Source organism: Batrachochytrium dendrobatidis, assembly GCF_000203795.2.
Source record: "Batrachochytrium dendrobatidis JAM81 unplaced genomic scaffold BATDEscaffold_16, whole genome shotgun sequence".
Classification (NCBI taxonomy): domain Eukaryota; kingdom Fungi; phylum Chytridiomycota; class Chytridiomycetes; order Rhizophydiales; genus Batrachochytrium; species Batrachochytrium dendrobatidis.
The window spans coordinates 436,702-464,274 of NW_006281114.1; the positions used below are offsets into that span (position 1 = coordinate 436,702).

The 27,573-nt window shown below is 38.9% G+C and overlaps 10 protein-coding genes across 10 annotated transcripts; 5 read left to right on the forward strand and 5 right to left on the reverse strand.

Annotated features, from left to right (window-relative positions):
* Positions 1-750: 750 nt before the first annotated feature.
* BATDEDRAFT_28133 (uncharacterized protein) lies at positions 751-1,292 on the forward strand (the record flags this gene model as incomplete). Its single annotated transcript, XM_006682352.1, has 2 exons — positions 751-798; positions 1,008-1,292. The coding sequence occupies 2 exons, from the start codon at positions 751-753 to the stop codon at positions 1,290-1,292; spliced, it is 333 nt and encodes a 110-aa protein (XP_006682415.1).
* Positions 1,293-1,439: 147 nt separating this feature from the next.
* Positions 1,440-6,272, reverse strand: BATDEDRAFT_20966 (uncharacterized protein). Its single transcript, XM_006682310.1, has 16 exons — positions 5,985-6,272; positions 5,729-5,879; positions 5,486-5,658; positions 5,199-5,379; positions 5,021-5,129; positions 4,821-4,923; positions 4,618-4,730; positions 4,446-4,554; positions 3,376-4,385; positions 2,956-3,269; positions 2,709-2,865; positions 2,164-2,628; positions 1,978-2,094; positions 1,756-1,879; positions 1,570-1,679; positions 1,440-1,477 (listed from the first exon to the last, which is right to left on the reverse strand). Exons 1-16 carry the CDS (start codon positions 6,226-6,228, stop codon positions 1,472-1,474), a joined length of 3,486 nt encoding a protein of 1,161 aa, XP_006682373.1. The 5' UTR covers positions 6,229-6,272; the 3' UTR covers positions 1,440-1,471.
* An 81-nt stretch (positions 6,273-6,353) lies between these two features.
* BATDEDRAFT_28135 (uncharacterized protein) lies at positions 6,354-8,187 on the reverse strand (the record flags this gene model as incomplete). Its single annotated transcript, XM_006682353.1, has 6 exons — positions 6,354-6,635; positions 6,717-6,811; positions 6,877-6,930; positions 7,004-7,342; positions 7,370-8,009; positions 8,119-8,187. The coding sequence occupies 6 exons, from the start codon at positions 8,185-8,187 to the stop codon at positions 6,354-6,356; spliced, it is 1,479 nt and encodes a 492-aa protein (XP_006682416.1).
* A 390-nt stretch (positions 8,188-8,577) lies between these two features.
* BATDEDRAFT_28136 (uncharacterized protein) lies at positions 8,578-11,024 on the reverse strand (the record flags this gene model as incomplete). Its single annotated transcript, XM_006682354.1, has 2 exons — positions 8,578-9,864; positions 9,957-11,024. 2 exons carry the CDS (start codon positions 11,022-11,024, stop codon positions 8,578-8,580), a joined length of 2,355 nt encoding a protein of 784 aa, XP_006682417.1.
* A 24-nt stretch (positions 11,025-11,048) lies between these two features.
* On the reverse strand, positions 11,049-12,147 carry BATDEDRAFT_20970 (uncharacterized protein; the record flags this gene model as incomplete). Its single annotated transcript, XM_006682311.1, has 4 exons — positions 11,049-11,232; positions 11,315-11,409; positions 11,473-11,577; positions 11,854-12,147. 4 exons carry the CDS (start codon positions 12,145-12,147, stop codon positions 11,205-11,207), a joined length of 522 nt encoding a protein of 173 aa, XP_006682374.1. The 3' UTR covers positions 11,049-11,204.
* A 100-nt stretch (positions 12,148-12,247) lies between these two features.
* BATDEDRAFT_92187 (uncharacterized protein) lies at positions 12,248-15,848 on the forward strand (the record flags this gene model as incomplete). The annotated part of the gene is made up of 19 exons (XM_006682434.1): positions 12,248-12,296; positions 12,360-12,542; positions 12,611-12,829; positions 12,909-12,929; positions 13,030-13,190; positions 13,287-13,384; positions 13,474-13,531; positions 13,610-13,675; positions 13,745-13,819; positions 13,910-13,962; positions 14,053-14,125; positions 14,225-14,361; positions 14,440-14,642; positions 14,718-14,750; positions 14,814-14,899; positions 14,987-15,081; positions 15,182-15,397; positions 15,474-15,576; positions 15,675-15,848. 19 exons carry the CDS (start codon positions 12,248-12,250, stop codon positions 15,831-15,833), a joined length of 2,088 nt encoding a protein of 695 aa, XP_006682497.1. The 3' UTR covers positions 15,834-15,848.
* A 109-nt stretch (positions 15,849-15,957) lies between these two features.
* On the forward strand, positions 15,958-19,406 carry BATDEDRAFT_92189 (uncharacterized protein). The gene is made up of 9 exons (XM_006682435.1): positions 15,958-16,006; positions 16,102-16,249; positions 16,409-16,531; positions 16,620-16,858; positions 16,942-17,878; positions 17,951-18,109; positions 18,174-18,460; positions 18,561-18,798; positions 18,880-19,406. The coding sequence occupies exons 1-9, from the start codon at positions 15,975-15,977 to the stop codon at positions 19,159-19,161; spliced, it is 2,445 nt and encodes an 814-aa protein (XP_006682498.1). The 5' UTR covers positions 15,958-15,974; the 3' UTR covers positions 19,162-19,406.
* Positions 19,407-19,494: 88 nt separating this feature from the next.
* On the reverse strand, positions 19,495-19,974 carry BATDEDRAFT_6166 (uncharacterized protein; the record flags this gene model as incomplete). The annotated part of the gene is made up of 2 exons (XM_006682276.1): positions 19,495-19,719; positions 19,810-19,974. Coding segments are annotated over 2 exons (390 nt in total), but the record flags the coding sequence as incomplete, so codon positions are not given.
* Positions 19,975-21,795: 1,821 nt separating this feature from the next.
* Positions 21,796-22,700, forward strand: BATDEDRAFT_36176 (uncharacterized protein). Its single transcript, XM_006682399.1, has 3 exons — positions 21,796-21,917; positions 22,064-22,262; positions 22,331-22,700. Exons 2-3 carry the CDS (start codon positions 22,115-22,117, stop codon positions 22,591-22,593), a joined length of 411 nt encoding a protein of 136 aa, XP_006682462.1. The 5' UTR covers positions 21,796-21,917; positions 22,064-22,114; the 3' UTR covers positions 22,594-22,700.
* A 271-nt stretch (positions 22,701-22,971) lies between these two features.
* BATDEDRAFT_28142 (uncharacterized protein) lies at positions 22,972-27,380 on the forward strand (the record flags this gene model as incomplete). The annotated part of the gene is made up of 3 exons (XM_006682355.1): positions 22,972-23,542; positions 23,607-26,917; positions 26,997-27,380. The coding sequence occupies 3 exons, from the start codon at positions 22,972-22,974 to the stop codon at positions 27,378-27,380; spliced, it is 4,266 nt and encodes a 1,421-aa protein (XP_006682418.1).
* Positions 27,381-27,573: the final 193 nt, after the last annotated feature.

The window sequence follows — 27,573 nt, forward strand, 5'->3', positions numbered from 1 at the left end:
CAATTTGGATAAAACGCGAATCTTGAATTGGTTTGATAGCGTCTGCAGTCATAGTTTGCACTTGGTTCAAGCCTTTGAAACGCAAGTGTTGCCGTTGGTAATAAAATGCATCAACAGGCAGAAAAAAAGAAATGCAAACGACAATCGGTAAAAGATTGCCGTATCAAAGAGATGAGTTGAATTCATTTGATCGACTTTCATGTTCTCAATGTTGGAATCAATACAACATCAAACTAGACGTTTGAATTGAAACCCTCATTTGTATAACTTTACATTGTACAATCTAGTTTAGCATAACCCAAAAATAAAATTATGGTTTTCATACACAACACCCAATGTTTTGAAGAGTTGGAGGTTGAAAAGATGTGGAATGTATTGGAATAGAATATAAACATTTGTTCTGTTTTGTACAGGAATGAACGCGGATAAACTCCAATGAGCCAAGAGTTTAAAGACATAATGTTGCCAGTAGATTGGAACTCTTATTTAATAATTCATTTTATGTGAATACTAATCACAAATAGTCAACTGTCGTATCTCAAATATACAACTTTAGTAGATTTGGTATACTCGCATGAATCAAGTCTAGTCGACATGTATTGACTATTTCAAATACTATAAAAATCCTGTTCAACCACAGAGCCATGATATGCTTAGACTATTCAAACACCAATAAAGTGGTGATCCATCCACAAACATCAAATGTATAAACCAACAAAAATTCAATAGCCAAGCTGCATTGATTTACACATGATTGCTGTTTCTGTGGAAAATGTAGACTTGGTACTACCTGATAAAGTAATGATTGTCAACCACCACAGCTTTTTCAGTTACAGCACTCTAATATTGCATATTGAAAACACCAGATTCTTGTACTACCAGCCAGTTGATACACTCGATATCGTGGTATAAGCAGGTCAATTCACCACCTTGTGTTTCAAAATAATCTATTTAAATGGCGTATTCAACTCATTGTAAATTACATCAGCTTACAATCCATTTATTAGATTATTCTTCATTTTATTAAACTTTTAACTATCATGAAATTCGCTACTTCTGCTTTCGTTTTTACTCTTGTTGGGTCGGTTGTTACTTCTAGTCCAAGTACTCTTCAAACCAGATCTGTCCAATTGGATGAAACTACCAACAATCATCTTGAACGTCGTGGATATGGACGCAAACGTTTTCGTCATCATCATCGTGGTTTTGGCGGCGGTGGTTTTGGTTTTGGTGGTGGTTTTGGAGGCGGTGGTTTTGGCGGTGGTAGTTTTCGTCATCATCGCCGTTACTAATCTAACACTATTTTAACTAATAAATTATCACCCATCTAACACGATAAATCAATCAAATCAATCTATAATAACCCAACACATCCCTTAAATTTCAATAACAATGAAATAGCAACATTAAAAAGTGGATAAAACCACCATTAAAAACATGAGGATAAAACGCTGTCAAGTTTAATTCATATTCAATTCTTTTAAAATATGGACAAGAGGGTTTAGACAATAGAGATATTTTGTTAGATTTACAAAATTACACATGGCATTAGACAAATAAATGACATACCAGGATCTTGATAGACTTTTCAGCACCATAGCGAATTCGGGCGGTTTTGTCAGGATGATCCATTCCAATCAAGTCATTGGGTCCAATTGGTCGATCATGAAGAATATCATCTATCATGGACGTACAACAAATGAATGGGTTAGTTTTATTCACGCATATAGCAAGACAGACCAGCGCATAAGATACCGTCTTCAATAGGAGTTGATTGTGTTCGTTCAGTGATGAAATAAAATACAACTTTTCCAAAGTCTCGGTCGTTTAGGCTCGAGCGCGCTTGCAATCGTTTTTTAGTCTGAGAAAACATCTCACCCTATACACATGTTACCATCAGAAAGGTTAGACAATACGCCACATGGTCAAGTAAACGCCTCGAGTGTAAAGCTGACACAAATCCAAATCAAAACGTACAGGTTTAAGAATAAACTGAAAGGGAATACCATGACCGCGGTATATATCTTTGAAAAAGTGGCATACGGAAACAAGCTTATCAGCAGCAGTTCTATTCAGCTCATCCTCGCAAATTTCCTATAATCGTATCATGTTACTAGATTGTCAAGTAATACAACATTGCAACACATGCGAAATAATATCTACCTCCACAATCAAAGGAAAACTGTCTAATAGCACTGAAATGGGCTCGTCATTCTCATACACTTTTGTTACGCGCGAATTACTCGAATCAAACAACCTCAATTTTGTTTTGGCTTCTGCAACCGGCATTCCAATTCGAGAAGCCACACCTTCCAGCACATCTCCAACTTTGGAAGTCTTGAGCATCAACATATCAAAACGACCTTTTTCTATAAGCTTCGCATCAACATAAAACACTTTGATGTATCTTTTTGTTTCAAATTCAAGAATAGACACATCGAGCATTTCGTAATAAATGATCTGCTGTGCTTGAAGAGTATAGGGCGTTATGTTTAACATCTCAGCCAAGGTTGTAGTAGTGGTACGACGAATAGGTCCTTTTGTCACCATAGAATGGGAATGGTTGGATCCCCAAAGTCGAATTTTAAAGGGATCCAAATCCAGCAGTTTGGCAATCTTGTCCGTCACCTGAAAACAAGGATTGAGAAAAATACCAATGACATTCAACAAATAATTTAATCTAGACATGGTGCAATAGTAAAACGTACCGCATCGTAGAGCATCTTTCTAGACAACACAAGCTCAAACTCTCCCTTGTTGGGCATATCTTTTGATTTTGGCTTAAACGTAACAATGATTCTGTTGGCCAACAGCTCGTAGTAGCCGGGTGCAGTCAAAAGCTGAGCATCAGGAACTTGAGTAATTCTACAATATCATGGTAAAAATAGAAAATGTTAAACCAGGTACAACATGACAGGCTGGTTCAATCCAATACATTCAATTCAAACCACGTACTCTTCTCCTTGGAAATCACGTTGGAAACAAATGATATCACCATCGCCAATTTCGGCCTGGGAGAAAGTTAGATTGGGTTTGATAGAGTCCACCATGCCAACCTTGATTTCCTCATAAAGTAGAATAGGAGTCAGAGGTGGAAGATGTTTAAGTGCTAGCAGCTCTGGAATGATCTCGGATATTTTATGATTCTTGTTTCGAACAGTAATGGAAGATAGAAACTCGAGCTTGGGTGCGATGGGATCGTAGTACTTGATAAAAAGTAGCAGTTGAGGCGGTGGAGTGATGGTACTGTATGGCATAAAGTAAACGGCCTGTAAAATAAATAAATGTCAGACATACTCAAATACCACTGCTAGTGCAATCAACTCAAATAAAACCAACCTTGTCGTTAAGCTGACTGATGGGCTTGTCAGATACTTCTGCATAAAAGCGCAAGTCAGCAACTCCCTTTGCAACTTTACTACGAACCACTTCCATAGTTAATTCGTCACTGGTAGATTGCAGCGGAGTATCGGGTCTCACGGTTTTATTCTGTCTTGAAACGACATTCCACAATCGAAGCTGTTCGACAGGGACACGCAGCTCATCAGACACCATACTTTTGAATTGCGCAAATGTGTCTGCTTTTCGAATTCGGAAAATATGCATTGAAGATGGATTTTTTTCATCAAACGAGCACAAATCGTAGCCTTCGTGATGTCGCATATCATCCTCAGTAATCAAGCAAACATTACAGTAAAGGTGTGCTTCTTCTTTATCGCGCTTTCGACGTTCAGCAGCAAGACGCTCTTCTTCAACACGACGACGAAGATGGTCAGGAATGTCATGCTCGGTGATGGGACCTAGTATTTCCTCAAGATCGTGTTCGCGAATGTAGACCAACATGTATGCGTTGGTGAATGTTGGTTTGTTACGAAACTGCCCGGTAAATTTGGGAGGTATACCGCCTTCTTGTAGTGGCTTGACGGCCTCGGTGCCGTAGTTTTCTTCAAGGACATCTCTCTCGGATACAGGAAAAACACGATCGTCGTCGTATTTGAACCATTTGCCATCTTTTTCTGGCCGAATAAATGCCTGGTAGTGACCAGCATGAAGCTCGCCACTATGGACAAGAACGCCGTGTAAATGGTAGCGCTGTTTAACGGCACTGTCAGGCTCCTCCAAAAACTCGTCTAAATCAATGGTCAAAGGAAATTCGTGGCGATCATTAATCTTCACAAGGGAGTCCCGCTCCATATCGTACTCAAACCGCTTTAATTGTAAGTGAAGAACAGGTGGGAAATGATGGAAAATAACACCCTTGCGTGCATCTTGAAGTCCATATCCTTCTGCAAAATACTTGTTGACACCATCCATAGTTTCGACAGTGCAGTATTCAACAAACGAGTCGCGAAGATTCTTGCAACCCTTGACATTGAGTTGAATATCTAAAAATCAAAAGTAAGAACACTACAAGTAAAATCTAAAACGACGTCTCAATCATGTACCATAGAAATCTTCAATACGAGAAGATTCGAAATCCACATCAACGCATTTGATGTAGCTCTTCATTTTTCCAGTAAATAGCTTGCGAATAGCTCCCTCGGCAAAAGTTCCCTAATCAGACAAATTCAAAAAGTCAATACAAAGGATTTAAACAAAGACAGCAGCAACAAATACCTTCATCTTGCTTTCCAAATTATCCTGAAGGACGCGGTTCAACTCTTGCACATCATGTTGATAAAAAGCATCTGTAGTATCCCATCCAAACGACTTTGTAAGCTCGGTTGTACCTACATGATAAGTAATATAAATGCACAGATTAGCACCAAGCCTGTATACATGTTTTACTCTAGTATATTTCACAATAAAATGAACCGTACTGGCTGCTTCTGGAGCAAACTGCATATTATAGAACAATCTCTGCATAGCATATGGAACACTTTTTTGCGGATCATCGTTATCTGTTGGAATCAAATATGTAGCCTAGATGCACTTGATGTTAGCACACTTTGTATTCAAACATAAAACATAGTGACTGCAATGAGATATACAGAATCAAAAGTAGTTTAAAATAGCCAACCTTGCGAAAGTAATTGGTAAAGTAAAGTGACTGCAGCAAGGAGTTGAGATAGCATGTAGCGCCTTGGTTTCGAATACCAACGTACCCAGTTTCTTTTCTGGAATCCCAACTGTAATTTAAAAAGTAGTTGAGTGAGATTGAACAGATGGTTGAAAAACAGCATGTAAGATTAGCTTACTGAATAAAATCGTGCCAAAGAGTGCCATATTCATCCTTGAGCACTTTCATGCTGACAATAATGGACAAACGATCGTGTTCAAGAATAGGTTGACCATTATGCAGTCTTGACAGAAGATGAGTCTTGAAAAGCATGTTGAAGCCCCAATCTGTCTGTCTGGGCGTGTATCGATTCTGGGACACTAACAAGAATAAAGAATGTATTTAGATGGATAACACGATCAAGAATCCAACATGGAATTCAACATGAATGAAATCAGATTCATCTGGTAAAATAAGCTAACTCACCAGTATTCTTTGTACAATTGCTATTGTTTTCGGTGTTTGCAAGACGAATTCCAAAACTGACACAACAATGCCATTCAGGTTTATCTTCAGAACGCTCGGCAGCATCAACAGACTCCAAAAATGCAGAGACATGTTCAGGCTGCTTGTTTCCTCTTGGGAAAAGTAGTATTTTCCTAGACAAGACATTGCAAGAATGAGTTTAGTAGACATGTTTGTATCACAACGAAGCAGAGACCAAGTTACCATCTGCAACCCCCACAAGTGAACTCGGGACTGTGTAGACGGTCTGGAATTGAAGACCAGTCAGCGATATCCCACTTGAACATGATCTGGTCGACGACTTGCTGGCCATAATTGTTGATGGAGTCCAAATCTTCAGGCTCGATAGGCGGTGCTTCTATTGATGGTTTCAGCAAGCGAGACCAGTGTTAACAAGATCAACGTCAATGGCTCTAACAGCACATGGACGAACAGCACTTCAAAGATCAACAGAACATACCAGGGAAAGAAGTCTGAGAAGCCAACAACGAAGGATGGACGACAGGAGAGGACATTTCTCTTAAACCATTAGTAGGAGTGGTTGGTGCAGTAGTACTTTCATCTCTGTTGATGTTAGAATCCAAGTCGATATCAGTGTAATCTGGTGGTGGTTGCTGATGATTCACTGGATGTACTGCTGCATTCTCAGTGATATTCGTAACTATCTTCCTAGAGTCCTGTTCATTCGGAGGAAGAGGTTGCATCCTGAATGGTAATAATAGTATTCCAGTACGAGTAACTGCAAGTCCAGATCTCTCTTCTGAATGTTGGATTAGAAATCATTCACGACTTGCCATTGCTTTAAATCCGTTTATTCTTCAACTTCATTTCAGATTCCACCCGATATCGATTGCAATAAATATATTCTTCGCTGTTGTGCTATAATTCGACTCAATTCTTCGTCCACTCGCACTTGCGTCACGATATTCACTCGCTCATCCATGTCATGTTTCTTGAATTCTGCAATCATTTGCTTCATTGATGCATTCATCAATCCATTAATATTCATACTCTCTTGTATCTGCATCAGTCGTTGTGCTTTGGTGGATTTCTGGTCTTTGTTGTGTCTTTGAACAGTCTCTCCACGAGAAATGGCTTCTCGTTTATTTTCCTATTGTTTTCAATTCATATCTCGATTGTTTAAATACTTGCTAAAAGGTTATTCATTGTTATTCACTGTTATTCACTCTACCTTGCATTGATGTGCGCCTTTCATTCCATCTGATCGTGTTTGTTCATGTTGTGTAAAACTTTTTTGTGCTGCTACTCCTTGCATGCACATCGAATCTATATTCAAATATACTGCTTCAGTACATGACCAGTGAGTTGTCAACCGTGTAAAATATTCATACCTGCATGTGAATTCATTCTATCGTCAGACTTGTCCAATCGTATTATTTCAATGTCTAATTTGATCCAATATGCAAGTCAAATGGCTGGCTTGTTAATGTCATTACAATTCATCAAATTTTTAATTACCTGGTAGCGTATTGATGGAAGCATTCGGTATTGAAATCATGTGTTCAAAACTCGGTAATGTCTTGTCCTGATCTACGTCGACTGTGGCTTGTCTAGATGGATTATTACCCATATGTGCTGGATGAAATGTCTCGGTCGAGTCAGGAGTATGTACAACACTTTGGAAATTATTGGCTTCTACGATCCTCTTTTCAGCAAATTTGTTTCCAAATGGTAAAGAAGCATGTATACGTCTCAATGACTTCACCAAACAATTATCCTCAAAATCTCGTTGGCTGCCATACTCTCTCCATAACATGTGGGTTGGATAAGCTTGGCATAGACTATTTTTATCACAATCTAAACCAAATGGCAATTCACGCTTACCATGCATGATCTGCATGATTTGTGGAATACTTATTGGTTGAGATTTCGTGTTGGACATACATGCTGGCAGTATCTGATGTGACTTGGGTTGAGTTGGTTTACGTAAATAGCTTGTTTTGTGTGCATGGTGTAGTGGATGAAAGGGTAGTGGAGGCTGCTTAAATCTACTCAACTCATCACGCAAACCCAGTCCTATATCATCAGCATGTTTTAATGATCCACTATTAACTTTATCTCCATCTGTGTCGAGAATTTCGTTTATAAGCCGCTGAAACAATGCAGAAGTATGTGGTGATTTTGAAACTGCACTGCCTCGTAATCCTTTAGTCGGACTAGATATAGAAATCATTGGTTCTTTAAAACTACTAGGCTGTGGATGGCTTTTTATAGTCAATGTTGGGCTGTTATTTCTGCTGATTGTCGAGTCGTTTTCATTAAAAGTAGTTGATTTTATGGTGCTGGATATACCTGATACACTGTCTTCGACATCAAATACACGAGATATTTCACAAGTGGACACGGGTCGGTCGCTTGCACCTCGAGTTGTTGGAATTGGTGCAAGACTGGGTAAGCGTTTCGTTTCTTTAAGCGTAGCCATTCGATTCAATTCATAACAGGTTATTGGATGCTGCCATTGAGTCTTGTCAAGGTATTTTTTCGTATAGTTACATAAAAACATTGTCAGGTTAGGCATTATACTTTTTTATACACCAAATCATCTACATGGCCATAGACCTTGATCGGCTTACATGATCCACTGGTTGTGGGCTTCGCTTAACAGGTTTTAATTGAACATTCAATAGATGTGTGGTGTTCATTGCAATCACCCTTGATGGTGACCAAAAATTGTGAAAGGATGATTTAAAATACACGATCAAGATCTGAATCTACACTTTACAGCCATATTCACGTAAAATGAAACATTGAGCATGGGTGTCAAAATGCATAATAAACAGTCAGTTTCATGTTTGTTAATTTTACTAGACCACATTGTCTTTTAAACTCTTCATTTACTGGTCCTTCTTTGTGAACAACATATAATGGACGTTGTCAATCAAAAAAGCAGTCAGTTTACCAAGAATGTGCACCACATACTCAATTGCTGCCTATTTTAACAAGACAGATATAATCACTGCAAGATACATACGACACTTCGTTTTACGTGAATATGATGGCAAGTTTAAACATTGTAAGAATCTTTTTTTGATTTATTTGAGTTTTTTGGCAAATAGATCGTCAATCTCATTTGGAATTTTAGCCTTTTTACTATTCTTCTTTTTTTGTTTGAGACTCTTTTTCTCGTCAGTCATATCACTTGCTTTGGGATCATCACAGACAGGCGTTGCATCAACAGAAGCATTCGCAGCAGCACTATTTTCAGCTTCCTTGATCCTTTCAGACTCCACTTTATCTCGTCTACTAATCTCTATACGTTGCTTTTCCATCCATTCTCCGCGATTTCTTTTAAATAGCTCAACACTGCAATTCCGTACAATAAATTTGGCATGGAAATTTCCAAGCAAAGTAGGTAACCGTTCAGCCAGTTCTTCCACAATAGTCTGTCGAGCATCCAAACTTGCTACAGCCCAACACTTGTCAACAAAATGACTTCCATACTTGTCTATAGAGAGATCGACAAACGAGCCAAAGAAAATACGAATAAGACGGCGCTTGAATTTGACTGCAATGGTTGCACTTGAAAGAATGGATTCAATCACACGAGATGAGATGGGATCTGAAATCCACTTTAGCATGTCTTGTTTTGAAATGGATAAAATACTGTCCAAACATGGCTTGGAGCAGTGTGCAGAGTAGCTGCAGATGTGCTGGATAATAAGTGCACCTTGAACATTAGGAAGTCGTACAAATTGCTGAAAGCGATCGTAGGTAGAAAGATGAAGCACCAAGGTTGCAAACATTTTTTTCTTTTCTTCATCTTCGTCAACTTCAAATGCTTTGTAAAGACATGCCATAATACGCGGCTGGATATTTGGGAATGTGATACAGGATTCGACAATCTTGAGAATAATACCTGCTCGGCTTTGAAATAGCATGCGTGCAAAATGAGGCTCGACAATATCCAACATCTCAACAAGTTGGGATTCAGTGCTGACTTTACTCACAGTACGCTGAATGATAAAGTTTGCAAACTGATGGTTGCACAGAGCCAAGAATTTGGGACGGATATGTTGATTATACAGGATTTTAAAGGTATCTGCAGATGCTTTACTGACCAATTTTTCTGCCAAATGAGATCCGACATGATGCTCAAGTAGAGAGTCAAAAAAACTGCCATCCTTTAAAAAAGCAGCAATAAGAGAATCACTAGATTGAGGAATCTCTAATAGAATCTGTAGAACAGGGTTAGCAATCGGATGGAAAGCCATCTCACGTAAATCAGTGTCCTTGAGGTTGGTAGAAAGTGAATCCACAATGAATGCTTGTAGCTTTGCAAATGACGCTGGTGTAAGAAGAGTAGTTCCCAGTTGCTTTGCCTAATAAAAAAGTTGTCTAGAATATTAAACTCGTGTGATTTTAAAACAATTCAACTACTTAATGCATCGTGTCTATCAATGGTACAACTTACATTGGAAAAGTTATTATGGTTTTTGTTGTAGTTGCTAGATTTTCTACTACGCATTCGAATTTCATCTGCAAGAGTTTGACCAGATAGCACATTCAACAACGTTTGAACAACATGAGATCCATACGGATCAAGCAACAGGTTCGACCATTCTGTTTTCAACTCCTCACACAAAGATAGCAAAAGGGTTTCCATAGATGGAAGGTCATTGACAAGAGCTTGAAACTCTTCATCGACTGGCTCATCATTGCTGTCGTGAACTGCTTGCTTTGATTCGCCTCGGACTTCGCGATCCACTATTCCAGCAGCGATTCCCAATGCAGTCTGCATAACGTGGGAAGCAAACTGATGCATAAACATTTTCAACGCACACCCATTCACAGACTTTAAAAATAGTCTAACTTGCACATCACTTGATCCACGCAAGAGTTTCTCTAGCACACGAGAGGTAGCAAAGTCTCCGGAAACCAAAAGCTCTTTTCCACGGATTTCAGAGTAAACGTTGTTGATGAAGAGATGCAGATCCGATGGGGTTTCAAACTCTTGCTCTTCGAGCATTTTTTCTATATTTTCAAAGTACTGACGAAGGTCTGGATCGACAGGGTCAATCGCATCTTTTTGATCGGTATCAGTCTGGTTGAATAAAGTAGATGGGTCGGTGGATGCAGCCGACCATTTTATCTCTGATGATGCAGCTGCCTGCACAGTCTCTTGCTGAGGCATAAAGTCAGGCTCAGGGAAATGTGCCGTCTTGCCTCGCTTACTTCGTCGTGTTTTTTTACGAGGTGGATTGTTTTGGTCATCATCACTTCTGTCGTTTTTGTGATTGGAATCCATCAATGAATCTGCATTGCCAGTAGGATCAATAATGATATCCAGCAATGGAATAGATTCATTCGAGTTTTTTGTGGTTGGACAAGTAGTGTCATGATCGAATGCAGCATTCTCATGGGTAGCAGAGACAGTAGAGGACGAGACAAAAGTGTCTGGATGAGGCTCATGCTGTTTCTTTCCTCCTCTGCGTCCCCGTTTGTTTTTTTTCTGTACAGATTGCTGTTCAAGTGATTGCATAGTAAATCAACCAGTAAATGAATTCAAAGTCAACATTTTTTTGCTTGAATTTTTATTTTTTCAAACTTTGCGCCTGCCTTGATCAAAATCGATGGACTTGTCAATTCAGCTGTAAACCCTGATACAAAAACGGTTTTATGGGATGGTCATTGTCAAAATCATCATGTAGAAAGCAGAGATTTAGAATCCAACAACGAATTCTCCGAACCTATATTATAGTTGAGCAAATGAATTAGTAGCTTGAACAATACATGGAAGCAACCATCAAAACATTGTCTAGATCTGCATACTTTTCATAGTATCCAGGAACACGCCACTGGCCACGCTTAACCATCTTCTCGACGGTCTTTTCGACAGCTGGGTAAGCATTGGCAACATCATCAACCTAGACAGATTAAACGAGTATAAATACAAGCTCTATAAAAGACAACATTTGCATACAACGTACAGTCATTTGCTCAAGGGGACGTGCGGTCTCGATATTGGTGAGCAAAGTCTTGAGTTCAGCCATCTCGGCATCGATCTTTGCAGTTGTCTTTTGTGCAGCAGAAATCTATTATAATAGTTCATTTTTAGTACAACTGCGATAGTATACAAAATGGGTCAAAAAAACAACTCATTTAAAATGGATTTCAGTCCAAGATAGACTAAATCAGTTGTAGATCAACAACCAAAACCAAGCAATCGGTCTTGTATTACAAAAAAAGTCTGTTCAACAAGAACCTTGCAATGTATATTTCCAATCGCTATCAGGATTGAAATGTAGTGCAAGATTGCAGCAGATTTGAACTTAGATCAGTCATTACGATTTACAACAAGGTACACATACAGCCTTTTTTTCCTGTTCAGAAACCATCAAAAGCTGCTCAGTCAAGTCGATAGTGGCAGGCTTGAATGCCTTGATAGCACGCTCGGCCTCTTCAGCAACCTTTTTGTTCTTCAAGACATTTTTATAGCGGTTGAAATCGATGGTGACTTGGTGTTCACGCAATTCAGAAACAGTCTTGAGCAGTTCAGAGTGACGACGACGGAAGCCATTGACGGAAGCCATTGTTTCAGGCTTGAGTTTGCTCGAAAGAGCAGACCAGTCGATGCGAGCAGCAGTCTTTACAGCAGCAGACATGATTGACAGTTTGATGAGCAAGAAGAAGAAATTGAAATGTACAAATATATGGCCACGTGACAGAGTGCTTAAATGGGTCGCATTTGATTTGGTCGCAATCATGGATGCCAAATTTGATTTAGTGTCTGCTGCGTTGGTTGGTGGAATTGGTAAGACTCGCTATTTGTGATCAAATTTATTGCAATCCAGAATCTTACTGTGTTTTTGTCTAGTCGCTACCATTGTCATCTCCATCTTTACTCAACAAGATTCTGATATTCATCCTGCCATTCTCAGATGTCAATCCCTGGCTTCGGCTACTCGAAACCCTGGAGAATCTGCTGTTTACAGAAACAAACTAACTCCCCATGGAACTCGCTTCCATACGACCATTGATGGCCATTCAACTGCTTATAGTAATTATATCTCTTTAAATAGTGTTCAATTCAAAAGGTTTTATTCTAAATGTCCGCCTATTGAATAGACGCATTTCATGCTAATGTGGTCAATCTGGCTGATCGTGAGTTTATTGGCTACAAACTTGGTCAAGATTTCAGTTGGATCTCGTTTAAATCAGCTGCAGATCGTGTGCAGTTTGTGGGTGCTGGGCTAGTCAAAGTTGCCGATTTGAAACCTATTCTTTCTAGTGAATCGGATCCTTGCAGTGAAAATATGATTGGCATTCATCTCTGCAATTCGCCAGGTATTTTGATTTTGAATATTTAATCTACATTCATTTAAATCTATTAATTCAATGCTTGCCTTTTTCACCCAATTAATAGAATGGTTGATCATCGATTATGGTAAGTTTATTTGGATCCATTCAAATGTGTATCTTTGTTACACTAAATCGATATACTTGTGCCACTTGTTGTCTTTTCAATCGTACCAAATCTACTATAGCTGCAATGAGCTATGGATTGGTGTCAGTTCCAATTCATCCAATGTCCACTGATGATAATCTAAAATACATCATCAATCACACTACAATGAAAGCAATTGTTGTTGACAACTCACATTTGAACAAGATCTTGTCTATCGTACCCTTTTGTCATTCACTCAAGGTAAACCCCAACACGCTGACTGTTGTATATAGGAATTGGAAAATTAATGTATCGTGAATAGGCATGATTTTAAACTCAGTTGATGCTTTGAAATAGATTATTGTGGTGTCAGACACGAACATCCTTGATGAAACAGATATACTCAATGCAAAATCCGCTGGAATCAATCTTATTACTTTTATGGCTCTTGAAACGTATGCTTTTAACTGTTTTTGATTGATACGTGTTGTAACGAGACAAAACGTTTGCTTATTTTTGTCGATTATACAATTTGTTGATGTAGAATTGGAAAAAATCATCCGTTGGATTACCATTCTGCTAATCCCAAGGACGTGTTTACTGTAACTACTGTGCTGGATTCAAATGCCTTTTAAACCATTTTCATTGTGTTGAATTCATTTTGATACACTAAACCATAGATTGTATACACGTCTGGTACAACTGGAATGCCCAAAAGTGTGATGCTTCGACATGAAAATCTTATGGTAAATAGTGTTTAACTTGGGTTGAGTTTGTCTTACAAGTGGATTGCTAAGGCTTTTATTTATTACTAGTCAAGTGGTGCTGGCGTTCTTAGTATGATTGAAAAACCCCTAAAGATTGGAACATCTGATCTACATTTGTCTGTTGTAAGTCCTGCTCTATTTTTATTGAAAATTACATCACAGATTTAAAACTGATTTTATGTGAATTTCAAAACCATGTATTTAATCTGTTAGCTTTCTTTGAGCCATATTTATGAGCGTTTAATTACTCATACTGTTGCCGCACTGTATGTCATACCTGGTTTAATGTAGTGAATGCATTACTTGAACCACAATTATGTTTGACTCAACTGTGCATTATAATGGACCGCACTTAGTGGTGGTAAAATTGTTTTTACCAAATCGTATGGTGATGTTTTAGCAGATGACATTCGTACTATGCAGCCCACGGTAATACATTACTTTTAGACTTTGGAGTTTATTTAACATATTGCTAGAAATTGATTGCGAGTTTATTGACTTTATTTTTTACTGTGGTTATATATGTAGATTTTCCCAACTGTACCGCAACGACTTGCATGCATATATGAACACATCAAATCAAATGCTGAACAAAGTGGATTTATTAGTAAGATGATATTTGATACTGCCTATGCAGCCAAAAAGCGGTTGCTTGATCGAGGAATGTAAGCCCAACTATTGATGGATTGGATTTCTAATGGCTTGAGTTGTAAATAGTCTATTTACTTGTACCATCTTGTTAGAGTTACGCGCAAATCCATATGGGATTATATGGCGTTCAGCAAGATCCAAAATGAATGGGGAGGTAAAATCAAGCTGATCATCTCTGGTGCTGCGCCAGTTTGTTCCAAGACATTGCAATTTCTGCGTATTGTGTTTGGCGTTAATGTTCTTGAAGGATACGGTCTTACTGAGACATGCGGTGCTGGAGCAATAACCACTCTAGGTTGGTTTAGATCTTGATTAGCATATGTTTGCAATGATTTACTGTGATTGTTAACATGCTTTCAACGTGTTGTAGGAGACTACCATTCTCATTTTGGTTCTTATGTTGGTAAGTTGGTTCACTTGAACGAATAGTGTGGTTATTTCTAACCAGTAGGCTTTAAATCTATAGGTGTTCCCTTTTCATCGCTTGAATTCAAGCTGATGGATGTTTCCGATATGCAGTATTTTGCAACTGACGAAAACCCAAGAGGAGAGGTGACTAAAATTATGTTTGTGTCACATATTGGCATGTTTGTCCATGGATAGAATCACTTTTTAAACCATTTGTCTTGATTTGTGCAGATATGCCTGCGTGGTCCAACAATCATGAAGGGATATTTTAAAGACTTGAGCGAGACTGATCGAATGATTGAGAAAAGCAGTGGGTGGATGCGCACGTAAGTATATTCAAGCTTTGTATTAATGTCAAGTCTATTTGAGTTGTCAATAGTTTAAATGTGGTCTAATCCTAACCCGTATAATGTATTGGTGGTTTAGTGGAGATATTGGCGAAATACTGCCAAACGGTACACTGCGAGTGATTGATCGCATCACGAACCTAGTCAAACAGCCACATGGCGAGTATATTGAACTAACAAGATTAGAACAGGCCATGCAAAGCAATTACCTGTCTCAGCTTTTTATTCATGCTGATCCACTTACAATGATGACTGTCGCTATTGGGTTTCCTCAACATGTCGAGCTTATCAAATGGTGTGGTATTTATTGATCATTGACCGAGTAAAATTTGGAATAAGCGATTCTGTAGGTTAATATTCTGTCTTTTCAGGGCCAAGACACATGGGTTTGAACATTTATCACTTGAACAGTTATGCAAGGAAGAACAAGTTAAAACTCTTATTCATGACAATCTAATTTCGACTGGTAAATCAGTAAGTGATGACCAATAGATTCATGTGTCAAAGAAATGGTTAATATGTAACGACAAATAACTCATTTGGAATGTGTTGTACTTTTTTTGATGTATCAGAACAATCTGCTTGAAAACGAGATTCCAAAAGCAATTCATTTGTGTTCTGAGCATATGACTGTTGAAAATGGACTATTAACAGAAACATTCTGCACAAAACGATTTGCAGTCATCAAGCAGTTTTCAAAAGAAATCAAAGCCATGTACGATGTCATCTAATACTAACTAGTTTAGTATTGAATAAATAAAACATTCATGTTTTGATGATCACCAAATCGACACGACAAAAAAGATTTCTTGATTTTCACTTTACATTCGAGTAGAAAATATTTTTAATCAGTTGCAAAGTTTCAATTGCACATGGCATCACAATCGCTTGAATTAAAGACAAGGTACTTTGTTGCATAGGGTTAAGTTTGGTGTAGTGTAGTAGATGCCTGATATTTTTCTGATTGTCAACTTTAATTTATACAACTGCTTTTGATAGCTTCAAAGTCGATGGAACGATTGAATCCATCTTTACTGGTGGAAAGGCATCGCTTTCAGCAGATTCGAGCCAGCTGTTTACTATGTTTGGTGATGATGTTGTAGTGACGGATTTGGATTCAGGTGTACAAAAGTTACGCATTCAAGGAGTAGGTTGAATTGATTTGGAAATATCCATCGCCATCTCAATGATTTAGTGCTATTTGAAATGGCAGAGGATCTGTTTGTCATGGGTTCAACAATGGTGTTGGCCATTCAATGTCTAGTCAAGTGTGGGCACTGACTGTTGAATGGTTGAAATGCATTAGGCAACGGATACAGTGACTAGCTTTGCTCTAAAACCAGATGGAACACATATTGTGATTGCATACCAAAGTTTGCTTCTTAAAGTTTTTGATACAGTCACTGGCGAGATGATAAAAAGTTTCAAGGCAGGTGAACTTGCCAGTTTAATGGGTTAAAATTTGTAAATTGACCGAGTTCAGCAATCTGAATTTTATTTTTATGGATTGAGAATAGGCTCATGAAGCACCGGTGCTTGCCATGGATGTTGACTCCACTTCTACTCTTGTATCCACGGGTTCAGCTGACAGCACAGTCAAGGTATGGGATGTGGACAGAGGATATTGCACCCACAACTTCAAAGGCCATGGAGGTATCGTGTCTGTTGTCAAGTTTCATCCAAATCCCAAAAATCTGTTGCTGGTTTCAGGAAGTGATGACTGCAAGATCTGTTTGTGGGATCTCAATTCCAGACTGTAAGCCATTGTCTTGCCATGCAGCATCCATAAAACTGATGAAGTGATTGTGTCAGAATCAACTCGCTAACCCTATCATTTAGATGCATTGCAGCACTTACAAGTCATGTCAGTGTTATCCGCGGTCTTGATTTTTCTCCAGACGGCGAGTTTCTGTTTAGTGGATCCAGAGATAAAGTGATCAACAAGTGGAATCTAAAAGCCTTGGAGCTCACAAAAACCATTCCTATTTTTGAATCCATCGAAGCACTTTCCATTGTCAACCATAACAACACTCATGTCATTTGTACTGGTGGCGATAAAGGGATCGTTCGTTTATGGGATATGGAGACGGGAGAGCTGATACTGGCTCAAGAAAAGGACATCAACTCGCATCATCAGATTTCTGGAATGATATGGTCAGAATCTACCCAAACCATCGTTGCAGTCACAAGTGATCAAAACATATTGTTTTATGATGTCAACAGTTTAAAACGAACACGCCAGATTGCAGGGTACAATGAGGAAGTTCTTGACATATGTTTTGTTGGAGAAACCGAAAGCCATTTGGCCGTGGTGACCAACACCGAGCAGATTCGTATTTATGACATTGAGAAGCGAGACTGTGATATTGTTTTTGGACACAGTGATATTGTTCTTTGCGTTGTACCTTTTTCAAACGGTAAACTGATGGCATCTGGATCAAAGGACCATACAGCAATGCTATGGAGCGTCAATCCAACAGCGGATCCAGATATGAGATATGTTCATTTGGGCACTTGCATAGGACACACGGATTCTGTGACTGCAGTGGCTGCTCCATGTTCCAACATGTCATCTGCTGGTCAATTTATTATCACTGGTAGCCAAGATCGTACCATCAAAATGTGGGAAATTGGTGATATTGCAAAGTGTGGCAATAGCGAGACTAAATTCAAGGCCAAGTATACCTTTCAAGCGCATGACAAGGATATTCAGAGCATTGCTGTTGCTCCCAACAACAAGCTGTTTGTGTCTGGTGCATTAGATCGTACAGCCAAGGTAATGTCATGTTAATTGAGATGGCTAATACGGATATTTTTAATTCATGTGTAAAATCTATTTGTATGATAGATGTGGTCTGTTGCCGATGGGGCACTTGTTGGCACATTCAAGGGTCATAAACGAGGCATCTGGTGTGTCAAGTTTTCTCCAATTGACCAGATTGTCGCAACTGCATCTACAGACAAGACTATTAAGCTGTGGAACATTAACGACTTTACGTGTATCAGGGTACATATTTTATTTTAAAAACTGGTTGACAAATGATTGTTACTGATTCGAGTTTTTATTCTAGACTTTTGAAGGACATTTGAACACGGTGTTGAATGTATCTTTTCTTACTGCTGGTATGCAGCTTGTATCGACAGGCTCAGATGGATTGGTAAAGCTGTGGACCATCAAAGACAATGAGTGTGTTGCAACTTTGGATAACCATAATGATAGAATCTGGGGGTTGGCTGTGGATCGCAGTGAGCAGCATGTACTTTCCGGATCTTCAGACTCGACCATAACCATTTGGAAAGATGTTACTGCTGAGGAAAAGAAGGAAGAAGCTCAAAAGTCGGTGGAGCGAATCATCAAGTACGTCATCACCTACCCTACCAAATAGTATTGAATGATTTAAAAAGTAATGTAATGTATTGACCCAACTGGTTTAAATGGTTGCGATCTGTGTTGATAGAGAGCAGGATCTATCGTTGCTACTATTGCGTAAGGATTACAAAAGTGCGGTGTTGCTTGCAATGCAGTTGGACCAACCTTACCGTATTCTTACCATTTTATCCGATGTGCGCAAGGCAGCCACTGTTTCATCGACAGAATCAACAGATGCTGAAAGAGTGGATACTGATTTGGACGTGACGAGCGTGACGGGATCTAAATCGTTGGATGCACTGATTCAAAATCTTCCATCCGAAACTGTATGTTTAAATTATATTTCAATTCATCCTTTAGAAATGTATAGAATGGCTAACACATACTGTATGCCAATGGAAACATAGTTGGAGCAGCTTTTGTTGTACATTCGAGACTGGAACACACATTCCAAGCATGTTCAGGTCACACAGGCATTGCTGTATCTCATTCTTAAAGGATATAATCCAAGTGTGCTAATTGAACTTCCTAAAGCCAAGGAAATTCTAGAGGGTTTGTTGCCTTATAACGAGCGACATTTTGTGCACGCCAATGAGTTGCTTAAAAAGAGTCATGTATTAGAATACACACTCAAGTACATGGACAGTCTCATGAATTCTGTTGATTCAAACATGATATTGGACGAGTGATGGTGCAAGACAATAAAATGAATGATTGCAAGCGCCATGTTAATTTCTGATTTATTCTGGCTTGTATAAATCCATTTCTAGTAGAAAGCGCAACAGATATTCCATCATTAGTTATCTACACAGCAGCAAGTGCTTGTTTTTATTTTAATATTATGTTGCTGATCACTCATATACTGCGTACTCTTATTACTTTATCTTAGTTTGAATGCTGTTCAAAATTACATTAAAAGTCAGTGTGTTGTCCATTTCATCCATATTCAAGTAAAATGATAAAACTCAACTTGAAAACGACCTTTCGGGTATATGGTGTAACTGCAAGTGCTGGAACCATTCCGAGTGTTGATGAAAGTATAACCCTGTAATCGTCCGTGTCGATTTTTGGAAACAGATATAGTAGAAGCCTGCAAATGACGCTCCTGAAATGGACTTGATGCGATGATCTGGGACTAAAAAGTGTTCTTTCCATCTCATGAAGATGTGATCATCATGGTTAAAATCATGACTAAATCCATCATCGTTGAATATCTTTTCAAATGGCTTGAATGCAGGAAACTTTATCTAATGAGAACAGGGTAGTCGATTTGGTGTCAATACTATACTGCGTATCAGTGTAAGTTGGCATATCAAGAAATCAATGGTTCATCGTACCCAATGCTGACGATCAATATTCTCATTCGCATCCCATTTTCTAGTAAGAAACGAATACCGAGGCCCAATGATTTCAGCGTCAAAGAATGTGCACAAGTCTGGCCAGTCGTCTGTCAGTCCTTTGATATGGAGGTATCCGCACAAAAACGATGACTTGAAGTCCACATGCTAAACATGAGTAGATGAAGCAGTATGTTGTATTTGATAAAGGCAGAATACAGATTAGCTCATATTGGTCTCTTTCAAAGCCAGCAAAATGTCAGTAGTAAAAAGGACCAAGATGAATTGTGGATGAAAAGCTCAATCCAAAGTCGGAATAGCACTAGACCAATATATTCGACAGTTATGCATGTAGCTGGATTGCAAGCTACAGTAGTTTCAAATAAGAATATACTGTAAACTGATCAAGCCAATATGCTCAGCGTAGTTGGTTCTTGACCAAATGGTAAATGAACGCCATGCCGACAATAGTTGAATCATGATAGTTTGTAGAGTCAATGTGACTTGCCTGAAACTCTACTAAAACCTCATAACTATTACGACCACTCTTTTGCTGGCCTTTAAACTTGGAGCCAGAATAGAGCGAGCTACAATGACTGTTTAAATACGAACCGAATGGCTGAACAAGCTCATCTTCCAAATCGTCGTCATTTCCAGAAGCAGTAGTGGATGAAGCAGTTGGTCGTTTTAGTCCCAAAGAGGGAGAATCTACAGGACTTTGTTGTAGTACTGGCATGATGTGCGAGCTTTGCAGTTGGCGACTATAAGGATGAGAATGTAAAAGAAGATATTTCTATTTTAATCCAATTTGATTCTATTCGAGGCATTAACAGACTTGCATTTCAGAAGCGTGAATTCTTGTTCAACTACACGATTGCTCAAGTCAATGTAAATGGAATGCTGAAACTCTTGTCAGAACAAGTTCTACAAACTGGCTGTGTCAACTAGTTGGATTGTCGTTGATACACAAACAATAAATGATTCAAGTTTCTAAAACTGCGTCATTAAACCAAATCCAATCACAAAAATGGTTGAATCAACTTTACGTATCTTTAAACACATACTACACATTAATGGTTTCCTACAATCTCGTTTTATTTCTCTTCAACTGCAATGACAGTTCAAAAGTATGAATAAAACGTGACTTGATTTTTATTACTGTATTTACGCAAAACAGAACACTAAAGAATGTATAGATGTCAGCCTCATGGAATAACTCACTAAATTTACTGGCCAGTATTGCATCTTTTAGAAATATTGTGTGCATCATATAATGAATATTGTTTGAAAGAATTGAACAAGAGTTGAACAAGAGTTGAAGCAGTGCAATCAATTCGTAGCAGAAAACAGTAAATATTCAACTATTGTTTATTCCCAAGCAAAATCAAGATGGTCACCAAAATGAATACAAAAGTGTTTCATTTTATGTGAATACGGCTGTAAAGAGATACATATAGACTGGCTAAGCTGCTAAAATGAGGCTTATTTTTATGCAGTCAACAGGGTATAGTATATCTATTTTTGACAATAGTATACGAAAGCATAGGAATTCTAGTCTAAAGATATATGGGATGGCTTGAATACCCCTTGGATCGACATAAGATTACTGTAGTTATCAAGCAGCTTGAAGTTTACTACGAAAGCATCGGATCCCCGCAATGGTGTGGCACAGTCATAAGGCTATTGACATATTCGAGGGAGTGCAAACTATTCCAAATGCACATGGTCTTACTACAGCTTACACACTAGCCATAGTCATGGGACAGTGGTTTGAGTGGATGAGATGTCACTCAGGTCAGGCGAAAGGCGGCAATAAATCGAATTAGTCGCGTGACTGTCTCACCACCAACAAACTACACAAACAGCATAAAGCTTATTGTAAGAAATGCATGGCGTGACCTTGTTTAGTCGGAATGTCTAATTCAACTGAATTGTTGTGGGTATGATTTTGGCTTGGGTCGGAATACTATTTCCGCACTTATTTGTCTGCACAATCCTGTGTTGATTCACTCGCGTAATAAGCCATTGCCCCGTCAAGAAGCTTAAAAAGAACATTAAACTCTCCACTTTGCACTGAATCCATTGCTTCGACTTGTTCTATTCTGACAGTAAGTGTTTTTGGTTTACTCTTGATCAGTGCACATCCTTCCTTCACCAAACATCACCCGTCCATGTTCTAGCCATATTGTCTTCATAAACCCCTGGTTTATCACTTTGTCTCAACCTGATCAGTTAAACTAACCCAGCTCTTCAGAATACTACTGTTCATAAACCTCTATACTACTGAAATATCCCACAATCAAATATGATCTCTCAACTTGGTCTTCAACTGCTAGCCCAGTCTATGCCTCCTACTGAAATTGAAGTGTTTGAGCTGGATGAATACCTTACTCCAGACCAAAAGGATCTGGTCCACAATGGTAGTGTTGTTGTGGCCCGCAAGTCCTCAAACGGTAAGATGAATCATCTGGCATGTCCCCAGATTTACTTGTCATTGCATTGTCTCATCAATTCTTATTAGATGGCAAAGAGGTATACAAAGTATTCCTAGTTGAAGGCAAGAAGGTAGGATCTCTGATTGGCACCTTGGACCCTAAGCTTTTGATTGGCAACGATCTGGTCTCTGGAAACGCCTATATTGTTACATCTGATATGCGCAACTCTGATAAACTCTCCGATAAGCGAAAAAGCATCAAGCACAAGGGTATGATCAAGTGCACTTTGATCTCTGACATCCTTGAAGGAGGAGAGGGTGGTGTCGAAAAGAAGAAGGGGAAAAAGTGAGAGTCTTGCTACAGTCGTTTACGCAAAACGAAACACTTCATCTTGCATTAACCGTCACTTTTGCTTTGAAATAAAGTCGTTGAATATTTGATTCGCTTTCCAAACACATTGTCGTCATTGGTACACAATCATAGCGACACTTTTAGTAACCATTGTACAATCACCAAGTTTGAAAGCAGACTTGTTGGGATGAACTGGCTTGAAGTGGTTATTTGTAGAATATCAGATTTATTCGCGTCTTAATTCAACATTCGAAAAATGCAATTGTTTCATGTCAATTATCAACAAATTCTGGCCAGTAAAATCAATCATTTCACGACTATTTATTATCAACTTTTTTATTTAATATTCTACGTGAATACAACAGTAATTCAAGACATGAGGAATATCCAAGACACTGATGGAACAAAAAGAATAAATACTACAAACTGTACTGCTACTAGACAATCAAAACGTTTGCCATTGAATCAGCATCATCATACACAACAGCCATTGAAAACTGCTGTTTCGTCAATTACTACTCAACACAATGCTACATATCAACCTACTGTTAAACTAGACTCTGCTACTAATACCATTCAAACTAAACCATGTTTGTCTTTATCAACAGAGAGGGATTTGAATTCATCTTCTAGTTTATCACAGCAACAACAGCATGATCGCATTCCGCATACACTACAGGCTGGCGAGCAATTATCATTATTGCATCAAGATCTACTTTCTCAAGACACTCTTAATAGTGCAGACGATAGTCAAAGTAGTGTTCTTGTTGCTCTTAGTCCAGTTCTTGTGTCATGTGAAGCGACTAGTCCATCACTGTTTATTTCAACACAGGAACGCTCTAATAGGGCTGTATCGCCTTCAACCGCTTGTTTTCGGACGCAATCGCCATTGGCAACAGCACCTATCGATAATCCCATTTCCACTAATCACCCAAACGCTGAATTAGGTGTGTATACAATATATCTGTTTATTATCAATTCTATACAACTAACATTTCAACCAATTGCCAGATTCTTCCAATACCAGCAACATGGAAACATTCATGGAATCTACACAGAGTACTATAGAATATGTTGAATGTTCTCTATCAAACAATTCCATGCCATTGGGCCAAATTCATATTCCAAACGAATCCTCGCTTAATTCGCTAGAAAATGCTAATCTTGCAGTGGATTATGTCACTTTGATTCCAGACACGCAACCCTCGGCAACATTGGAATGGAGTCAAATGCAAACGCAACCGTTAGATATCCCATTTTCGCTAGATACTGAATCACAACTAGCTGATATAGATGCATTACGGCAACCGCCTGCTGAACCAATATCTTTACATGACATTATGTTGGAAGCACACGTAGTATCCACTTGCTCATCTGTCGAAACCGACGATCTGCATACTGCATGTTCTCTGGATGCCACGTCAATCACAGGTGACTCTCTTGCACCAGAAGCCATTCATGAGCTTCAATCCATGACTGGCTCATATTTACCACGGCATACGCTGGATCAGTCGCTCAATATCATTTCACCATCACCACTCATCGAGATCTGCATCGATGGTAAATCTAGTGTTAGGGGTGTATCTGAGTTGGAAACTGCTTCATTACTGCAATCGCAAAAAACTTTGATGGCGTCAACTACTCTCTCGCAGCGGCGATTACTCAAAACTGCTCGAGAAGAAAATATCTTGCCTCTTAATAGTCCAACAGTTACTACAAGACGCCAATCTGTAGATAGAGATGTTACACAAGGCATTGAGAATCAGCGAGAGAAAACAAACACTGTATTTAAATCTCCCCAGCATACTAATGCACAGCGAAAATCTAGTCAATCTTTTGGACTGGGATGCTTGGATTCTCAATCAAGGCATTATGGATACCTGTCGTGCTCACAGCCAATGACTGGCATATCCCAGGAAATTGCAGATACCCAACCGTTGGGTTCATTTGATACCAATCTACCGTGTTTAGACGAGAATGATGATGACATTGGTGAGCTCCGACTTACTCTACACCAAAACACTTTGAACAAGCAACTTTCATTAACGACCACCGAGTCCTTTATTCATTCAATCAAGACAGATGATACGTCTTTTGGTTTAAATAGTGGTACCATGTCATCTAATCCAAACCAGCACGCTTTGGAATCAGATCAATACCGTATAAGTCGAATTTCTACACCTGAATGTGTTGATGAACCACATATACTTGACTCGTCCAAAACTGTATCATGTGCTCAGCCTAGCTTATTTCTTCATGCTTCAACCTTGCAAGAGCCAGCTACAAGTCGTGTCGAATTAAAAGATGTAGCGGGTTTGGCTCTTCACGACATAAAACCAGTATTACCAATTGTCATCAGTCCATTCAAGGCAAGGTTGAGTGCGCATGAAACTGGTTCAAATTTTGAGTCGAGCAATGATCCAGTAGTTATGGACAACAACGCAACTGAAAAGATATCCTATTCCACTGAATGTGCAGAAACTATGATTGCATTGCTGGGTAGTGATGTTACTATTGCTGATATTTCACACGATATCGTGCCTGCTTTAAAGTCTATTCAAGTACCAACAAGAAAGTCACAACGACTACGTGGCCGCTCTAACATTGCTTCTGATCAAGTGCAGCCTATCAAACTAAAGATGCCAGAGTCTGAACTACCATGTCCTTTGCCTATACCATTTGGAAAAACGGATCATGCACAAAAACCAGATGACGGAGCGAGAGAAATCAAAAATGATGCAGGATGCACGCAAAATGTATCTGTTGATTGCACGACCAAAAGTACTATATTTTCTCGTAAGAAACAAGCTTTTCAGATGCATGGAAATCACCTGAATAATGGCGATAAAGCAAATGCAACAACTCAGGATGTGCTATATACATGTACACAGTGTGAAGCTACAGCCACTACATGCCAACGTAAAGGATTGAATGAAACCAATTATTTATGCGACGACTGTAAAATGCGCTGTACTTTAAACGAGATAAACACTTGCGCAATGGACACATCTGGTTTAGAAACGAATACTGGCATTGGTTTTGTTGCTGACACTGCATTAATGCCTGTGTCAAATCAGCCAATCAAATCTGTGCAATCTGATCAAACTACTTGCAACAAAACCATGATCAAAAAGCAAGATTTGTTGGAGTTTGAATCTACCGAGACGGATGCTTCGCTTGATCATGGCGCAGATACTGGCACTGATGTTTGTCAAGAACTACGCAAACTTAGATCCAAGCGTCGCAAGGTGACTATTGCCGCACATGATTCATCCGTGGATACCACTCCATTTAAAGCATCATCTCGATGCACTCCTAAACAACGAGCATCAAAAAAGTCTTGCTATGTTTCACCCCGAATGCCTTTTCCAAATTCTACTTCAACTCCTCAACGTCAATTACAATTTTACCTTCAAGACCAATCGTATCTTTTTTTACAATACCAACGTGGTGATCATGTATGGGCATTATGGAACGATGTATACTATCCTGCCATGATCAATGAACGACTTGGAAAAAGCAACCGATACATGATTCTCTATCTCAAAGACGCATCTACTGAGTTGCTAGATATTGATCGGTTGAGACCGTTGGATATTGCTATTGGAGATGCGTGTCATACTGTTGGGAAAAAAGGTGAACTGCGATTGAAAGTTGCACGAGTATGCCAGATTGTGGATCCGTTCAAGACTTACAAGATCTCACTTGATGCCAAGCACGAGGCAAAGTGTGTACCGTTGAATACAATGACCACTACCGCTATGTTGATTGCCAAGAATGCTTGCAAAAGAGAGGTTAATGGGGGTTTACCCAACTTATTTGATACACGAGAAGTTGTCAAGGATGCTTGTAAGGTGGAGTCAATGAGCGAACAGTTGAATTTTGAGCATAATATGTTTGCAGGGTTTGGATTTTTGGTTTCTTTTTCACGATTGCATACTGCTTCAACTTTTACAGTGCGATCCAATGCCACTACCAATCCTGATGGACATCATCAGGTTTGCACTAGTTTTGCTAGCAGTGTATCAGGATTCACAACTGATGTGGATCTACACCAACGACATCATGCTGCTAGTCACGATATTCTTTGTATAGATCGAAAAGAATCTATTATATTCGAGTTACAAAAGGCTGGTGGATTGGTATATGATGATTTCAGTACACTTTTTGATGGTCATCAGCCAACCAAGACATGTCCTGCTGCTGTCGTTCTCGTTGCTCAACGACCTACGCGATCTAAAAAGTTTATCATGGCTGTTGCATTGGGTATACCCATTGTTTCAACCATGTGGGTTCAAGCGTGTATGAATCAAGCAAGTAGTGTTAACATTTGAAATTGTCATGCCAAGAGTTTTGATGCAGTTGCTTATTTTATGATTTGGTGCTGCATTTGAATATTAGGGATCGTTGGTTGATTTTGCAGACTACAGACTATCGAATGGAGAATCACTTGAAATGGGACATTGGTGTGTTCTCGCACCCTCACCCAAAGGCGTATTTCAGTCTATAAAGCTATTCATTTACTCCAAAGACAAGTCCAAAACTACCGAGATCAAATCCATCATACAAAGTGCGGATGCTCATATTGTATCGCATCAAGCCTTTCGACTTGACCAGCCGATTGATTATATTGTATGTGTGTCAAAACCTACACAAGAAGATGTCTTGACTCTTTTAAATCGATCCAATGCACCCGTTGTTACACTTGAATGGGTATTTCAATGTATTATCAATCAGCGACTATTGGATGTTCAGAGTCATTCACGATACCACTGTTGGGAATAATGTTATTTTTTGCAGTGATTTCATTTTGGATAGTTTAAATAAACAACATTTTGGATACTATTTTGCATTCATTTGTCAAGTCTTGAAATAGGTTTCAATTGTGGGTCAAATCGATGAAAAATCGGTTTAAATTTATATTTTTCCGGCATTGAATTCTTGGCATGAATAAAAGAATCTGAAACATTCTGCTATA

Bases quoted from the DNA above. Each gene is read 5' to 3' on its own strand.
- BATDEDRAFT_20966 (XM_006682310.1), bottom strand. From the start codon at position 6,228: ATGCAACCTCTTCCTCCGAATGAACAGGACTCTAGGAAGATAGTTACG. The intron at 5,380-5,485 runs GTGAGTTAGCTT...TATTCTTGTTAG, and splicing joins CAATTGTACAAAGAATACTG to TGTCCCAGAATCGATACACG. The intron at 2,095-2,163 runs GTAGATATTATT...ATACGATTATAG, and splicing joins GTTTTCCTTTGATTGTGGAG to GAAATTTGCGAGGATGAGCT.
- BATDEDRAFT_92189 (XM_006682435.1), top strand. From the start codon at position 15,975: ATGGCATCACAATCGCTTGAATTAAAGACAAG. The intron at 16,532-16,619 runs GCAGGTGAACTT...GATTGAGAATAG, and splicing joins AGATGATAAAAAGTTTCAAG to GCTCATGAAGCACCGGTGCT. The intron at 18,799-18,879 runs GTATGTTTAAAT...ATGGAAACATAG, and splicing joins AAAATCTTCCATCCGAAACT to TTGGAGCAGCTTTTGTTGTA.
- BATDEDRAFT_36176 (XM_006682399.1), top strand. From the start codon at position 22,115: ATGATCTCTCAACTTGGTCTTCAACTGCTAGCCCAGTCTATGCCTCCT. The intron at 22,263-22,330 runs GTAAGATGAATC...AATTCTTATTAG, and splicing joins GGCCCGCAAGTCCTCAAACG to ATGGCAAAGAGGTATACAAA.